The sequence below is a fragment of the Dromiciops gliroides genome, chromosome 1 (genome assembly GCF_019393635.1).
Source record: "Dromiciops gliroides isolate mDroGli1 chromosome 1, mDroGli1.pri, whole genome shotgun sequence".
Lineage (NCBI taxonomy): Eukaryota > Metazoa > Chordata > Mammalia > Microbiotheria > Microbiotheriidae > Dromiciops > Dromiciops gliroides.
Window position 1 is genome coordinate 396,224,844 of NC_057861.1, and position 18,780 is coordinate 396,243,623.

At 38.8% G+C, this 18,780-nt stretch overlaps 1 protein-coding gene across 11 annotated transcripts in view; it reads left to right on the plus strand.

Moving 5' to 3' along the window:
• Window positions 1-18,780, plus strand: part of PDE4D (phosphodiesterase 4D) — a 1,961,234-nt gene that overhangs the window by 1,931,460 nt on the left and 10,994 nt on the right. For all 11 annotated transcript variants that reach the window (XM_043987008.1, XM_043987016.1, XM_043987041.1 and 8 more), the window contains 5 exons: window positions 3,389-3,482; window positions 9,719-9,891; window positions 11,307-11,405; window positions 12,331-12,495; window positions 14,583-14,682. In XM_043987008.1, coding sequence (XP_043842943.1) covers window positions 3,389-3,482; window positions 9,719-9,891; window positions 11,307-11,405; window positions 12,331-12,495; window positions 14,583-14,682 — 631 coding nt within the window. The remainder of the gene's footprint in view (window positions 1-3,388; window positions 3,483-9,718; window positions 9,892-11,306; window positions 11,406-12,330; window positions 12,496-14,582; window positions 14,683-18,780) is intronic.

Genomic DNA, 18,780 nt, shown 5'->3' on the forward strand with positions numbered 1-18,780 from the left:
ACAGTTCCTGACCCGTAATAGGCACTTAATAACACTTTTTGAAGGATGGCTTATTGATTCTCCAATGGAAAACAAGACATTGTGAAAGATGGGAAGAGATATCTAGACCCTGTTATAAATGACTTGATGAGCAGATTCCTTGAAGGCATCAAAATTTGGAAATCGTTCTTTTAAGAGGTTCGAAATCATGGCAAGAAATGTCTTGGCTCTTTTGAAAAAGTCAACCCCCTTAACATTTATTACCAGATGAGACCGGGGTAACAGCAACCATTTCTTTCACTTTCACTCTAGTGATTAAGGGCTGAATTTTATTTTTAGCAGTTTACTACAATACTTTGTAGTAATAGTAAAATCTTTTATTCCAATTTGGGGGCAGATAGGGATCAAGAATGAAACCTATAAGTGTTTTGCCAAGAGAATTTGTTGTAGGCAGGATGGGATAGTGGGGTGGTTCTCAAACTTCTTGGGAGGATCCCCCACTGCCCCATAACTTTTAAAATTTATTTATGATGCTGACAAGCTTTTGTTTATATGGATTATAGATATTGGTATATTAGAAATAAAAATATTATTATAAAATGGTTTTAAACTCATAAGACCCCCTGAAAACATCTCATGGGCCATACCTTGAGTACTGCTAGACTTAGAGTAAGGAAGACCTGGATTCAAATTCTGGTACAAGCACTGGGTCAAATGTCTGTTCTAGTCATCCAACTTTTCCCAACCTCAGGGTTATAAATCTGTAAAATGGGGATAATAGCATCTATTTCACATCTTTTCAAGGATCAAATGAGATAACTTGCATAAAGTTTTTTTGCAAACTTTGTTGTCCAGTTGTATCTGACTCTTTGTGACTCTGTTTGGGGTCTTCTTGGTAGACATACTGGAGTGGTTTGCCATTTCCTTCTCCAGCTCAAATTTACAGATGAGGGACAGCTAGGTGGCACAGTGGATAAAGCATCAGCCCTGGATTCAGGAGGACCTTAGTTCAAATCTGGCCTCACACACTTGATACTTACTAGCTGTGTGACCCTGGACAAGTCACTTAACCCTCATTGCCCTCCCCCCAAAAAAACCCAAACAAACAAAAAAAAACCACCACCAAAAACCAAAAATAAAAAGCAAAACAAAAAACAAATTTACAGATGAGGAGCTAAGGCAAACAGGGCTAAGTGACTTATCCAGGGTCACATACCTAGCAAGTGTCTGAGGCTGGATTTGAACTCAGGTTCTCCTGACTCCAGGCCTGACACTCTATCTACCCTACCACCTAGATGCCCCAAAGAATTCTGTAAATGTTAGCTATTATTAATATTAAGTTAGTTTTCTCCAGAACTAGAATTCAGTCCTTCAGTCACTCACATATATCTCTTTTTATCTAGATGAAATACAGAGATATTTACAAAAAGACTGACCCAAAAATGACATTAGAGAAGTCTTTTCCTTTATTCAGCAAATATTAGAGTGCCCACTCTGTGCAGTTGCTTTCATTTTGTTTCATTTAAGAGAAACTACAAGGAATGTTGAGAGAAGACAGCTGGGAGAAGATCAGGAAAGCTAATTCTAAACAAACATTAGATAGCAACAAGATGGCAGCCCCTCAGAGTAGGGGACCATTGAAGGCTTTTATGGATTAGAAGATTCCAGAGACCCTTTGCTTATTTCAGATGTGTTACTTCATGTCTTTTGGGATAAATCAGGTGCTCTGGAATCAGTAAAATATATCATAGAATAGTAAAGTGTTGAAATAATTGACCCTGTGTATGTATTTGTGATTTTTACATATTTGACTTATGGTAAGAGTGCAGTAAATTGTAGCCAATGAAGTTCTTTAAAAACTTATGAAATCTTAACACTTCACCCATAGGGAACCTGCACAGTAGACAGAACCGCTGGGCCTGGAATCAAGAAAACCTCATTCCAAATCCAGCTTAAGACACTAGCAAGTCACTAAACCTCTGCCTCAGTTTCCTTATCTGTAAATTTTAAGAATACCATCAACATATTGTGTGAATAAGTTGAGATAATAGATGTAAAACGCTTTGCACAGGACCTGGCACATAGTAGGCATGTAATATATTAGCTATTATTGTTGTTGTCATCATTGTCGTCGTCATCATCATCATCTTAGCTATTTGAGTATTATTTTAGATGCATACTTGTTCAAGTGAAACATTAAGCTGTCTTTTATGTGATTGAAAATAATATATGTATGTCTTGAGGTTTTATAAGAGTCCTAAGTCAAAAATCAATTATGGGGGCAGCTAGATGGCACAATGTATAGAGCACCGGCCCTGGATTCAGGAGTACCTGAATTCATATCCGACCTCAGACACTTAACACTACTAGCTGTGTAACCCTGGGCAAGTCACTTAACCCCAGTTGCCTCACCAAAAAAAAAAAAAAATCAATTAAGCTTGTTCTTAATATTTTTTTATACTTTAGGCAACAGACCAAATTTTTTTCTTTTGTTACCTACACACAATCTACTTAAGCTAACAATGAAAGTAAAGCAAATGAAATGTCTTGTGTTCTGTATTTTTTTTTACCCAGACTTGAAACTTAATTGGTAAAAGAAATGCCATCTGTAGACTCTGTTCTAGCCAATGCAACAACTCTTCTGGAATTTACTATTTAAGAGGAGTTCTTAACATGGGTGTCCATGAACTTGAATGGGGGGGAAATATATCTTTATTTCAATATTATTGGTTTTCTTTATAATCCTGTATATTTTACATTTTATGCATTTAAAAACATCCTGAGAGAGGTCCATAGGTTTCATCATATTGCCAAAGGAGTCTAGGACATACAAGGAAAATTTAAGAACCCCAGTCTTAGAGAGTTCTCAGGAGGCACTGATAGGTTCGGTGACTGCTCCTGGTCCCACAAATAAGGAATGTTAGAGACAGCATTCGAAGCCAGGACTTTCTCCTTTCTCCCTTTTATGGGATGCTGCCTTTTCTTGTTTATATAAACACCTACTTCTTTACTTATTTATATGAAACACCTCAATGTATCTGAATTTGGCTTAAAACATGTATACACACACTATGGCATATCTTACATTAGTTGTGCTTCCCTACTTTAGTTTTTCATGTTTTTGAGAAATTCTTAAGCAATTAAAAAATGCTAAATGCATATTGACCTATAATTGATTTGGCTTAGGCTTATAAAATTTGAGGGCTGTGTGGATTCTTGGAGTTAATCTAGTCCAGAATCATTATTTTACAGATAAGGAAGTTAAACCTCAACAATGTACAAATCATTGGTCCAGGGTCTCACAGCAACTCAGTATCATAGCCAGGGTGCTGTCCCCATGGCATATTGTTGCTTGATTTTTCTCTTTTTTCTTCCATACTTAATATATGACTTTGTTTCTCTTTTTCAGTTTAAAAGAATGCTCAACCGGGAACTCACCCACCTTTCAGAAATGAGCCGATCTGGAAATCAAGTCTCCGAATATATCTCAAACACATTTTTAGGTAAGACCAATAATCAGAGGTGCTGTTCATTTATACTTTCCAGTTTGGACTCAGCTCTTTCAGACAGCAATTGAAGAAGCAGTTCCATTTATTTTCTTTCATCTTAGTGCCCTCTTGGTGTAAAGGAATGTGAAGAAGTCAGATCTTATCCTTTTGAGTATGTGTACTTAATATAAAATAATAGCTAGCATTTGTATTGTGATTCAGGGTTTGCAAAACATTTTCTATATATTAATCTCATTTTATTTGATCCTCAAAACATCCCTCTGAGTCTGGTGCGATTTTTATTCCCATTTTTCAGATAAGGAAACTAAGGCAGATGGAGGTGACTTGTCCCTGAGTCACTTGGCCAGTAAGTTATCAGAGGCAGTTTCCTTGCCTGAAAATTCCCTGTATCTGTGAAATCACAGGTCTTATTCTTATTGCTAGTATAAATTAGTAATATGTTATTAATTATATTTTCTGTAAAGATAAATAATAGCATCATAGTCTTTAGAAAGGTAAGAAATCATCTAGCCCAACCTTCTTATGTTATGTACAAAGAAACTGAGGGTAGGAGAGGTAAAGTCATATGGGTGTGGTCACCACAATGCCCTCAGTAGCCAAACAGTGTCATCATGCAAGAGAAAGAGCATAATCAGAGGAAAGTCTTGATATTTATCAACCACTTGATGAGGAAAAATAATTTGTCATAGATCAGCCTTAACCAACCAGATATATTTCTAAAAATCCTTACTCACCCTTTTCATTTAGTAAACATCTAGTGAGATAAAATTCTATCTTATACAGAACATATGTAGTATACATTTTAAGGTTGTTATTTTGATAAAATTTGACTTGAATAACAAAAACCCACTGACACAGATTACTGGGAATGAATGGTACATTGAAATTTCCTGTCTCAAGATAGAAGAGGTGATAAACTAGACTGAATCAACATCTGAAGAGAAAACTGCTTTGAAAATATCTTCAGCTAAGAATCCCTGACCTTATATTAGTTAACAGGCTTCATTTTGAGAAGAGTCTGCCAGAATACAGCCTCATTTCTATTACAACAAAGCAAAACAAAGCAAAATGTTGCTATCCAGACCAAAAGGAGACTGATCAGCAGTCTGGAGATTCAGGTTAACATTGAAGTCAGCTTTAAAGGTGGCACCTTTACTTGGTTGGTTTGTTGTTGTTATTGTTTAGAACATTTGTGTAAGCATGAAATGAGAGAGTACTTGCATATGTTGACCCTCTCTTTTTATAGGCGACTAGGGAATGACATGACGTAAACATGCCTTGGGAAAACCCAGTGAAAAGAAGACAAAAAGATTTTCATCTTTATAGGTTGCATTATCTACTAGGAGAAGTAAAAATGGCTTCAGAAGCTGTCATCCAAAACTCTGTTGAACAATATGCGTTTCTATGTTTAAATACAGTTAAAAGAGGAGCTGTTGAATGAGGGAACAACTCTTATAATTTCAGTTGTCTGCTTCAGAAAAAAATGTTGGCTCCAGCATAGAAAATAAGTCATACTTTCAAAGCCTACCATTAGGGTAGGGAAGGCATTCTCTTTTTGTGCCTCATTTTCCCTATACAGTTTCCTTCGGGAAGTTAGACAAATGGAAAAAGCAGTACACAGTCCTTCATTCAACAAATATTTTTTGAGTATTTTGGCAAGCATTCTGGAACATACAAAGATAACAGTAATACACGACTATTTTTGTTATCACCTTTTTTTTTTTTTTTTTTTTTGCCACTGAGGGTTATTTTTTGTTTGTTTGTTTTTGAGGCAGTCAGGGTTAAGTGACTTGCCCAGAGTCACATAGTAAGTGTCTAAGGCCAAAAGCCAAATATGAAGTCAGGTCCTCCTCTCCTCTCCTCTCCTCTCCTCTCCTCTCCTCTCCTCTCCTCTCCTCTCCTCTCCTCTCCTCTCCTCTCCTCTCCTCTCCTCTCCTCTCCTCTCCTCTCCTCTCCTCTCCTCTCCTCTCCTCTCCTCTCCTCTCCTCTCCTCTCCTCTCCTCTCCTCTCCTCTCCTCTCCTCTCCTCTCCTCTCCTCTCCTCTCCTCTCCTCTCCTCTCCTCTCCTCTCCTCTCCTCTCCTCTCCTCTCCTCTCCTCTCCTCTCCTCTCCTCTCCTCTCCTCTCCTCTCCTCTCCTCTCCTCTCCTCTCCTCTCCTCTCCTCTCCTCTCCTCTCCTCTCCTCTCCTCTCCTCTCCTCTCCTCTCCTCTCCTCTCCTCTCCTCTCCTCTCCTCTCCTCTCCTCTCCTCTCCTCTCCTCTCCTCTCCTCTCCTCTCCTCTCCTCTCCTCTCCTCTCCTCTCCTCTCCTCTCCTCTCCTCTCCTCTCCTCTCCTCTCCTCTCCTCTCCTCTCCTCTCCTCTCCTCTCCTCTCCTCTCCTCTCCTCTCCTCTCCTCTCCTCTCCTCTCCTCTCCTCTCCTCTCCTCTCCTCTCCTCTCCTCTCCTCTCCTCTCCTCTCCTCTCCTCTCCTCTCCTCTCCTCTCCTCTCCTCTCCTCTCCTCTCCTCTCCTCTCCTCTCCTCTCCTCTCCTCTCCTCTCCTCTCCTCTCCTCTCCTCTCCTCTCCTCTCCTCTCCTCTCCTCTCCTCTCCTCTCCTCTCCTCTCCTCTCCTCTCCTCTCCTCTCCTCTCCTCTCCTCTCCTCTCCTCTCCTCTCCTCTCCTCTCCTCTCCTCTCCTCTCCTCTCCTCTCCTCTCCTCTCCTCTCCTCTCCTCTCCTCTCCTCTCCTCTCCTCTCCTCTCCTCTCCTCTCCTCTCCTCTCCTCTCCTCTCCTCTCCTCTCCTCTCCTCTCCTCTCCTCTCCTCTCCTCTCCTCTCCTCTCCTCTCCTCTCCTCTCCTCTCCTCTCCTCTCCTCTCCTCTCCTCTCCTCTCCTCTCCTCTCCTCTCCTCTCCTCTCCTCTCCTCTCCTCTCCTCTCCTCTCCTCTCCTCTCCTCTCCTCTTCTCTCCTCTCCTCGTGGGGCAATGAGGGTTAAGTGACTTGCCCACGGTCACACAGCTAGTAAGTGTCAAGTGTCTGAGGCCAGATTTGAAAGCAGGTCCTCATCAATCCAGGACAAGTGCTTTATCCACTGTGCCACCTGGTTGCCCCTGCTCCACTGAATTCTTAAGAGCATTTTTTTGTTTTGTTTTTTGTTTTGTTTTGTTTTGTTTTGCGGGGCAATGGGCGTTAACTGCACCACCTAGCCGCCCCTTTAAGAGCATTTTTTAATGTAAATAACAACTGAAAAACTAATAACTCCCAAGTTTGCTAAGAGCTAAGGCAATGATATATGTAAAATTATATTCTTCTATTCTTCTCTTGTGAGGCAATATATAATTCCAACATATGATTTTATTAATGGGATAACTCCCATCCTTCTTATCCTGTAAATCTTTCCTCATTTTTTTTTTTTTAATTAGGAAATACCTTTGAATTCCCTGACAATGTTGGAAATCTTTGAAGCATGTACACTTTGTGTAGGTTGGATAAATGTGACAAATCAGCTTAGAAGTCCCTCCTCTGTGATGGAAGGAGATTTTGAGCATGGCTGGAGCCATCAACATCAAGATTTACATAACTTTAGCTATTATTAAAGTGCAATTTGTATGCCCCCTTTAAAAAAAATACAAAGGAAGGGTCACAAAGAGTTCTGAAATACAGGTTAAAAACTCAATGATAGTGGCCCTTTCAGAGAGAATTTGTGATATATTTCCAGTGAGTGTTGGGAATTTTCATTAGGAAAAATAAAGCAACAGAAGCAAAATTGAATTCATCGAAAATGCAATATCTATTCCCGTAGTGTGAACCCTCTCCAGTAAAGTGACTTCAAAGCCTATCCCCTCCCTTTTTATGTTCAAGAATGTTCTACTGTGTGAAAGCACAAACTGTGAAAGAGCTTTTTTTCAAGTGGGAAGGGCATTTTCAAACTACTAATTGAATTTCAAATGGGGATTAAGGTGGGGGAGGGGAAAGGAAGCACAGGAGGATGGTAAAAGGGAGGGAAGGCTCTACCAACCACCACTGAGTTTAACTGTCTACCTTTTCCAGTACCCTTAGCTTATCAGTGACAGGAATAATCTGTTTGGGCATCCCACCCAAAACACAAAATCCTTTCCGTATAAATCACACAAAGATTATAGTTTAGTATCCAATTATCCTGATGTACAATTTATCAGTTTAAATCTAAATTAAAATACAGTCACTACATGGAACTATTGGAATTTTAAAAAAATAAAAGGGTCCTGCATCAGTGGTCTTTTTTTAATGATTCACTTCGTCTAATTAGAGTTACACTGAAGTTTGAAAGTATAATAGGTACAGAGTTAGACAAAATTATATCTAATAGTACATTATATTTTGCTTCTTTACTACTAATTTACTCAATTCCCATCTCCTAGTCTTGATTTTGAGACTTCTTTCTTGATATAGTAACTTTTTTTTTTGACCAAGTGAAAAAATGTCTGTCTTTGGATTTTTGTACACATCCTTAAAGCCTGTCTTGCGGGGCAATGGGGGTTAAGTGACTTGCCCAGGGTCACACAGCTAGTAAGTATCAAGTGTCTGAGACCAGATTTGAACTCAGGCACTCCTGAATCCAGGGCCAGCGCTTTATCCACTTCACCACCTAGCCGCCCCTTAAAGCCAGTCTTAAATACTACCTCCTCCATGAAGTCTTTGCTGATTATAAGACTTGACAATAACAACAACAAGTTCTCAGCCAATAACAAGTCTTCCTCCATTCACAGAGGACTTGAAGGGGAGGGGTGTCATCTTTTTAGGTACTTAGCATATATTTTGTAATTTTAAAACTGTTTTTTACTGGTGTCTTATAAAATTTCACCATAGTTTCCTTAGTATCCTTCCAGAGAGCCATTCCATATAACAAATAGTAATTTTTCTTTCTTTCTTTCTTTCTTTTTTTTTTGCAGCGCAATGAGGGTTAAGTGACTTGCCCAGGGTCACACAGCTAGTAAGTGTCAAGTGTCTGAGGCTGGCTTTGAACTCGAGTCCTCCTGAATCCAGGGCTGGTGCTTTATCCACTGCGCCACCTAGCTGCCCCCTACAAATAGTAATTTTTAAAGACCAAAAAAAGGACAAAGACAAAAATCAGGATAACTGATCAATATAAGTGAAAGAGTCTGACAATATGTGTAATGTACAACACTTGTAGATCCCTTACTTCTAGAAAGGGATGGGGGTGTCTTCTCATATCTCTCCTTTTGAGCCATGCTCATAATTTTACAACATTCATGTTGGACCTTTTTTTTTGTGGTGGTGGTGATCCTTTCTACTCATATGTGATATATCCCCCTTTCTGAGTTATAAACTCCATGAACTCAGGGACCTTATTTTATTTAAACTTTGTTCATATAAAATCTTTATCACTATGTAGAACCCAGCAGGTGTTATGCTTTTCCCCACAAATCCTTTTCCCAGTAAATACATTAATATTTATAGAACCGAAGAATAAAAGAATCATAATTCTCTGCCCTGAGCAAATATGCAGGGTTTTATATTTTAAAAATAAATTTGGTTCACAACTTTAAAATCTGGAAAAGGCCTCAGGAAAGCATTTCTGAACCCTGTGCTACCACTACCCCCCAATTCTTCCAAAAAATTCCACTTTGTTATCAAATATATTCAAGCTTCTATTTCCTGCCTTTAAAAAAAAAACAAGTGACAATTATCATGATTCATCAACTGATGAAATCAAATTTTATTTTCATGTTGTTTATATCTGAATGTGTGTATACATTTGTGTGCATTTATGTACATACATTTGTGTGTACACACAACACTTCAAACATAATTTCTCACTTGATATCTGGTACACTCAAAATTAGTATAGGAATGGGGCAGCTAGGTGGCGCAGTGGAAAAAACACCAGCCCTGGATTCAGGAGGACCCGAGTTCAAATCCGACCTCTGACACTTGACACTTACCAGTTGTGTGACCCTGGGCAAATCACTTAACCCTCATTGCCCTACCCCGCCACCCAAAAATACAGGAAAATGTAGTTTTTTACTTACTATCTATTGCAATTATTACATCCTCTTTTGTATATTTGGTTACTGAACAAAACTTTAATGACAAATTTGCTCAATATAATTTCCTAAATAAGAATTTACTTGCTGGGTTTTGAAAGTACTTTGTGGGACATGCCATGTTCAGCTGGAAATACTGTGTTAAGATGAGAAAACATAAGGGATGACTAATGAAATTCACTCCATGATATGCTCATTTTTATTTTTGAAGACAAGCAACATGAAGTAGAGATTCCTTCTCCCACCCAGAAGGAGAAAGAGAAAAAGAAAAGGCCAATGTCCCAGATCAGTGGAGTCAAGAAATTGATGCACAGTTCCAGTTTAACAAATTCTAGTATCCCACGATTTGGAGTGAAAACTGATCAAGAAGATGGACTTGCCAAGGTAAGATCACGAACTCCCTAAGTTTACCATGCCTCTTAGTAGTGGTGGTTGTTGTTGGTAGTGGTTCTCCAGCATGATAATGGAATGATTTTGACATACATGCTTTCGTGCTGGCATGAAAAAGGATTTGCTGGTGCCACTGGCACATGCCTATATTTGATTATTTGGCTGTTATGAAAAGAAAACCTGTTGTATCTCAGGTTTTTAGGGAGATTATTATAACATTTTGTTTTATCCATGCATAAGTAATATATAACACAATCTGTTACATATATTATATACAATTAAAAATTTATGGAGCAGCTAGGTGGCGCAGTGGATAGAGCACCGGCCCTGAATTCAGGAGGACCTGAGTTCAAATCCAGCCTCAGACACTGAACACTTACTAACTGTGTGACCCTAGGCAAGTCACTTAACCCCAATTGCCTCAAACTCCCCCCCCCAAAAAAAAGTCAGTCCCCTAGGATTTTCTGTTTGTTTGGTTTTTTTAAAAAAAATTTTTTTCAGGACAATGAGGGTTATGAGATTTGCCCAAGGTCACACAGCTAGTCCGTGTCAAGTGTCTGAGGCCAGATCTGAACTCAGGTCCTCCTGAATCCAGGGCCAGTGCTTCATCCACTGTGCCACCTAGATGCCCCTGTTTGTTTTTGGCAGCAGGCTTGAATAGTGGGAAAGAGCACTAAATTTGTAGTCAGGAGAGGTTTGGCATCATAGCCTGCTTAGGATACCTATTATGTGATAGTGGACAAGTCTCTTAACTTCTCAAAACATCGGTTTCCTCCTCTGTAAAATAGTGATAATACCTGTGGTACTCACAGGTATGAGGATCAAATGAGATAATTAAAGTGCTTTACAAGGCTTGAAGTGCTATTGTTTGTTGTTCAGTTGCGTTCAGCCCTTTGTGACCTCATTTGGGGTTTTCTTGGCAAAGATACTGGAGTAGTTTGCCATTTCTTTCTCCAGCTCATTTTACAGAAGAGGAAACTGAGGCAAACAGAATTAACTGACTTGCCCAAAGTCACACAGCTAGTAAATGTCTGAGGCCAAATTTGAACTCAGGTCTCTGTGACTACAGGCCCAGTGCTGTATTCACTGTGCCACCTAGCTACCTCCTTAAAGTCCTATATATCAGCATTAATGTTATTACAAATAATAACAATAGTAAATCAAAGTTCTATTCCATTTTCCACATCTGTGATGGAGAGCTGCTTGTACTTTGGAGGAGTATTTAGTCCTACCCTTCTTTCCTCTCCTCACCCCACTGGCCTCCCTGCCCCTCACTCCTCTCAGCCTTCAGTTTGTTTATCTTCCAGGAAAAGCCAACTCTTTGAAAACTGGTGTGGGGCAGTGCTGTTTGCTGAAAGGCCTGCTTTTCTAACCTTTGTTTTCTAATATTCATCTTCCTCTAACCCTAGGAATTAGAAGATGTGAACAAATGGGGTCTTCATGTTTTCAAAATAGCGGAATTTTCTGGCAATCGACCTCTGACAGTTATCATGCACACCATTTTTCAGGTATGGCAACAAGAGAACTAAAATAGCTCTCTATTCTCAGGGCTGACTGTTAGTTTTCTAAATTGTGAATCTTTCCCGAGCCATCCCTCAATTTTCCATTGGGGATGGGTGGGTTGTTATTCACTTGCTATCTCCTCCAGAGATAAATAGAGGAATAGACAAGAGGAAAAACTCATATTGGTCAGTTTTGTTATTTCTCTCCTGTTCATAAAATACTGGGTGTGAAAAGACTGAAATTTTATTAAAATCAGGTTTTTAGATATTTCCTAAATAGGACATTGAATTGAAAGCTGACTTCAAAATCAAACAGAACCCCACTGGATCACCGCCCCTCCCCCCCAAATTGACCTTTATCCCTACCCTTGATTCCCTATTTCCTTTTTTCAAAGTCCATTTTCTCATTGTGAAAACACCCAGCTTTAAATATTTAGGTATTCATGGGGAGTTGTAGCAAGAGACATTATAAGACAGGGGTGGTCAACAGTATGTTCACAAAGAATGTTGGAGTCAGACAGTTTGACCCAGTTGCTAAAGAAATAGGTATGAACTGCTACTTCCATTAAAATGAAATAGTGATTCCTTTGGCATCTATAGCTGATTTCCAGAGACCAAAGGGCTTTGACTTGGAACCATGTGACCCCCACAAAGGATGACTCAATTATGATTTGGTCTTAGTGTGCCCAGGGCTCCTTCAGTTACTTCTTAGATTCCACTTTCCTTACCAAACATTGGTTTTGGTCTCCTCAACATGGAGTCACAGGACCTGAGTTTGAATCCTACCTCCACCACTTCCACTGAGAGCTTGGGCAAATAAATCACTTATAATTACTACATTTCAGAATTTTAAAAAAAATTTTGTTAAAGAAAACAACAATAATTTTTAAAAAAACATATTGACAGGTTTTTGTTTTTTTCCTATCACCAGGAACGGGATTTGTTAAAAACATTTAAAATTCCAGTAGACACTTTAATTACATACCTGATGACTCTAGAAGACCATTACCATGCTGATGTGGCATATCACAACAACATACATGCTGCAGATGTCGTTCAGTCCACCCATGTGCTGCTATCCACGCCTGCTTTGGAGGTAAAAATTCCTTTTTCTCCAGATTCAAATTTAACCCTATTCTAGATTCCTTTTTTGTCCAGTAGCAATTAGTTATTTGGTTGAGTTTTTTTAAGTGAAAAAAAAGTATGCTTCAATTTGTACTCAGAATTCATCAGTTCTCTGTCTGAAGGTGGATAGCAGTTTTCATCATGGGTCCTTTGGAATTGTCTTGGATCATTGTAATGCTGAAAAAAGCCTAAGTCATTCAAAGTCGATCACTTTACAATATTGATGTTACTGTCTACAATATTCTTCTGGTTCTGCTTATATCACTTTGCATCATTTCATATAAGTCTTCCCAGGCTTTTCTGAAACCATTCCACTCATCATTTCTTGTAGTACAGTAGTATTCCATCACAATCATATGCCACAATCCAGTCAGCCTTTACCCAGTTGATGAGTATTCCCTCAATTTCTAATTCTTTGCCTCTACAATAAAAGCTATTATGAATATTTTTGTATATATAGGTCTTTTTCCCTTTTTTGATCTTTGGGATACAGACCTAGTAGTGGTATAGCTGAGTCAAAGGGAATACACAGTTTTATAGCCCTTTGGTTGTAATTTCAATTGTTCTCCAGAATGTTTGGACCAGTTCACAACTCCATCAACAGTGTATTAGTGACCCTATTTTTTGCACATCCCCTCTGGCATGTCATTTTCCTTTTCTGTCATGTTAGCCAATCTGATAGGTGTGAGGTGGTCCTCAAAGTTGTTTTAATTTGCATTTCTGTGATCCATAGTGCATTTTTTCATGTGACCATTGAAAGCTTTGATTCTTCTGAAAACAGCCAGCTCATATCCCTTGGTCATTTATCATTTGGGGAATGGCTCTTATTTTTATAAATTTGGTTCACTTCCCTGAACATATTTGAGAAAAGAGGCCTTTAACAGAGAGCAAATTAGTCTTTATAAAATGTAGAATGAACATTTTATGGATTGTGATTAAGTAACGAATGACTTATTCACTCATTCTATAAATTGCATTGCAAAAAGCAACTCTTGATTTTTACCTTAGAATAAGAAATTCTTTAAAATGGTCAAGCCAAGACAACAAGCATTTTTTAAAGCTTTACTACATTCCAAGTGGTACTAAGCTCTGAGGATACAGAGACAGACACAGTCCCTGCTCTTAAGCTCACATTTTAATGGGGAAGACAACATGTAAATAACTAGGTATATACAGGATAGATAGAATACATCAAAGGGAAAGTCACAAACAGATGGCAAGACTGGGAAAGAAGTTGGAATATAGTCTATCAGGAAGAAAGGGAATCTAAGAAGTGGAAAAGCATTCAGTACAAAGGCATGGATGGGAGATGGTGAGTTACCTATGAAGAACAGTAGACTTGCTGGATCATAGTGTGTATGGAGGTGAGAGAGTAAAACATAAAAAGACTGGAAATGTAGTAATGGGACAATTTGCGAAGAGCTTAAAATGTGAATAAATTGTGAAAAAAAATTGTTTTTCTGAATGGCTTTGAAAGGAAAAAACAATTCTAATTATTTTGTTAATGTTTTTATTTAAAGTTATTTCTTTCATTCTACATTTCTGTAGTCTACAATATTTCTCAGTAAAGTACTATCATTGTCACAACAGAAAATAGTACAATGATTTTCTCTTACAGTTTTTGGATAAATCTAGGAACATTTTATAAAACATCCTTTCAAATTAATTTTTTTGGGGGCAGAAAACCCCTTTTTTGGGGTAGTGTTATCTTAATTTAATCACCAGAAAATGTTTAGTCTTAGGGCCACAAAAAGGAGTTGAAATATTTTTCCCCAAGAATGGAGTTAAAGGTGCAGGCATGCATCTTTGTCATCATCATCATTACTCAGATCTGCCCAGTACTTTTCTTATAACAACTTTGTGAATCAGGCAGCGCAAGCATAGCATTATTGACATTTTATAAATGATGTTAGGCCAGAGAGGCCTGTTCCACCTGCTACATCACGATATTAAAGCATTTGAAGTTTCCTTCTCCTCAGGAAGTCCAGTTTTTAATCCACTAATTATTGTCAGGCTTTTTACCTAAATCACTGATCTTATCTATATTTGGATTTCCAGGCAGTATTCACGGATTTGGAGATTCTTGCAGCAATTTTTGCCAGTGCAATACATGATGTGGATCACCCTGGTGTTTCAAACCAGTTCCTGATTAATACAAGTATGTACGGTCAATTTTGGTTCTTTTCTTTGAGGGAGGTGAAGGAAGGGGGGATTGGTATGGTGGGAGCAAGAGGTAAGAGGACTTTGTTACTAATAGTTAGGCATTTGGGAATAATTCTGTGGAAAATGAGAAAAGCAAATTTTTTCTGCACCCTTATACATGGCCCTACTTTTCGAGACGTGTGACTAATGGCATTTAATCATTTTTCCTTTTTATGTAATTTAATTATGTAAATTACCCTCATGCTGTTCTAGACACATGATGTGAACCAGAGCTAGCAAGGGATGAATTCTAGCACCCCTCTCTAAGTAGCTGTCTCTCTCTCTCTCTCTCTTTTTTTTATTCTTTTTTCTTTTTTTTTGCAGGGCAATGAGGGTTAAGTGATTTGCCCAGGGTCATAAAGCTAGTTAAGTGTCAAGTGTCTGAAGCAAGATTTGAACTCAGGGAGTCCTGAATCCAGGGCTAGTGCTTTATCCACTGCGTCACCCAGCTGCCCTGCTGTCTCTTTTTGTTTCCCTGGAGTTAGTTATGCACAAGTAGAAGGCCTGGGGAAAGACTTAAACATAGGTAGCTGCTGCATAGAAATATGCAGATCCAGAAATTTGGTCCAAGTAGAAAATGGAGTTAGAGAGAGAATTCATATTAACCTTGCCCTTTATTTCATTCTCTTCTTGGTGCTCTTCCAATTTGGCACTTTTCTCATGGGAAGGCAGACAGAAGCCTCTCTTTTTTCATGTGCTGTCTTATTAACAAATAATTATCTTTTGCTGGAGGCAGTCTGTCTTGAGTAGCTCACAAGCAGTTTAGAACTGGAAGGAATCGGGCAGCTAGGTGGCGTAGTGGATAAAGCACTGGTCTTGGATTCAGGAGTACCCGCGTTCAAATCCAGCCTCAGACATTTGACACTTAACTAGCTGTGTGACCCCGGGCAAGTCACTCCACCCTCATTGCCCTGCAAAAATTAAAAAAAAAAAAAAAAAGAACTGGAAGGAATCATTGAACTCATTGAACATTAAAAATCACTGAACTCAGCCTCCTCACTACGTATGAGGAAACCTTAGTAGCCCAGACATGTCTTGCCCAAGGTCACACAAATCCTAAGCGACAAAACCCAAATTCAGTTCTGAGTCTCGTGACTCCAAGCCCATCTTTCTTTCTGTTGTACCATACAGGATATCTATCCCCAGCAGGTTTTTCCTGCATGGTATGCAGAAATCCCCTCTCTAGGAGATGTTTAAATGACAGGTTTATGAAAGGATGTTTAGTCATGGTAGAAGTTATATTCCTGTGGTGCTTCAAATTGGTAAACGGAAATGACGGATTAGTTAATCCTCCAGGATCTTCTCCTTGGTCCTATTAATCTTCCCAAACCAGAGGAAGCTAAAAGGTAAAACAATTTTAAATGATCTGGCTCCTATCAATGAGGTGATGAGCTTTTGGTATCCCCTGACTTTCATTTCTCTGATTAATCTGTGCATTATAGTCTTCCCATAACCCATATGCATATATTTACAGCATTTTCACTGCCCTAGTAGGAATTCACTCTCCCTACAATGCAGTACAGCCAAATTTAAAGATAGAGTTTCAGCTTCAGCCCTACTTTGAGAGGGATTAACTCACACCCATGGGATTATTGGGATCTATTTTTATATCATTTAATAGCCTCAGGGCTACCCTATGGCAAAATGCAATTTAGTGACTCACTCACAAAAAGGAGGATTGGGAATGTCACCAAAATTTTGAGATGTGTTGATAGCAAGTGCATTTCAGAAGCCTGGCAGAAGAACAGACTGAGTGAGGACACTGGAGCACAGAACACCATTTACGATTCAGACGATTTAGGAATAGCAGATGTGAATAATCCGTTTGCCTAAGAACTCATAAATAACAATATGGTATTACCATATGATAATGGCTCAAAGCAACACAAAAGAAAATACGATTATTTATAAGATACTTTATGGGTCTTATGTTTCCTTATTTCACATCTGTGACAAGTATTAAACTTGTATTTTTTTTTTCCTGAGAATTCAGAGCAGTTATGGCATGCTATTGACATTTAAATAAGGACCAACTGAAGTTCCGACATTTTGATCACCCTTGAGCCTCCTTGAAATGAGTGTTGTTCCTTTTTAAAAAAAAAAAAATGAAATGTCAGCTAAGGGCCAATAGGATCATAGACCTAGAGCTGGAAGAGACCCAGAAGCCATCTAGTCCAACCTTTTCTATTATACAATGAGGAAAGTGGGGGCCAGTCACCAAAATCACAAAGGGTAGTAAGTGGTAGAGGTGTTTTGAACTCAGGTCTCCTGATTCCAAATACATTGGTCTTTGCATCGTACCCCATTTTATATTCAACTTGGCCTGATAAAAAAGAGTAGTGTTTTAAAGAAAGCAGTATAAAAATATTACTCTAGCATGGTAGGGATCATTTGTTTATACTTAAGTTGAAGACTTGAATGAGAAGTAATCTAGAATCGGACTGGAAAAAGTCCTATAAATAATGGTCTGCTCCTTAGCTTGTTCTATTTCCCTTTGACTACTGATAGAAAAGGCACTTTTAAAAATGAATCACCGAGAGATAAAAGGACTCACTGGCCATGTTGGGTAAAAATGGGGGCCCTAGGGGCAGCTAGGTGGGGCAGTGGATAGAGCACCGGCCCTGGAGTCAGGAGTACCTGAGTTCAAATCCGGCCTCAGACATTTAACACTTACTAGCCTTGTGACCCTGGGCAAGTCACTTAACCCCCATTGTCTCACTAAAAAAAAAAAAATGGGGGCCCTGTTGGGTTAGTTGTAACTCATGATGTCATAGTCTAAATATCTGGTTGATTTAAATTAATAGTAAACCCTCTTTGTTCATGGGTTTCATGCTCATGGTTTCCCTTACTCATAATAATATAATTGCAATGATTATAAAAAGTAGAGGCAGCAAGATAATAGTGAAAAGAACACTAAGCCAAGAATGAGGAAATTTGGGTTCCTTACATTAAGGAACTGAGTGACTTTTGGCAAGTCAATTAACCTCTATCTGAGTCTCTTCATCTAATAGAATGTAATTTCCTTGAAGGTAGGACCTGTTTCTTACTTTGTTTTTGTGCCCTCAGCACTTAGTAAGAGCCACCTGTTGTGTATTTCAGCACTCTTTCTTCACTCACTTCTCCTCTTGACCCAACTAGACTACTTTGAAGTCCCTTGAATTTGGTATTCCTGCCATCACTCACCTCCAAATTCCAACTCCATTTGCCCCTTAGAGCTATTAGCTTGCTTCCAAACTTAGCGGAAGTGCCCATTTTTAAAATAAGAAGCCTTTCTTGATCACCCTAGTTGATAATGCTATCTCACTTCTCCAACTATTTTGTAATTAATTATGTTTAAATATTATATCCCTCAGTAGAATGTTTGCTCTATCAAGGCTGGACTGGGTTTTCTTTTTGCCTTTGTATTCCTAGCAGGTGACACAGTATCTTGCATATATGCATCTATGAATCTGTGACTAAGTCCTGAAGCATTTCAAAGGCAATGGGGAATCAAAGACTGCAGCATGTGACCCGACATAATTTAATCTTTACTTGATAATTCAAGGTCATCACTGTAAGATTTAAAGTCCTTTCTAACTGTGAAATTCTGTGCTTCTTCAGCCATCAAGTCCAACCCATACTTCTTCTCCTGCCTCACCCCACCCTCCACAAAGGGTCTCTTACAACATACCTAAAACATGTTCATACTGTTTTTCTTGGGGGAGTCAATACTTCACAAGTCAGTCAGATCAAACGAGAATATTTATGGAGCACTTAACATGGTGTCTACACACATTAGGCACTACATAAATGTGCATTCCCTTCCTTTCTCCCTAAGAGTAGCTCTATTACTATGTATTTCTTTGTAATTTCTGTCCTTTCTGGTGATTCAGAGGAAATATCTTTTGTAAAGATCATCCCTTAATACATTTGTCACATCCCCCTAAGTGATTCTCTTCTAAAGTTTAAGCATGCCCAGTTAGTTCCTTCAACCAGTTTCCATATGGCATGATTTTGGGGCCCTTCATCATCCTGTCATCCTGCAGACCCTCCCTGCTACTTATCCTTCTTATGT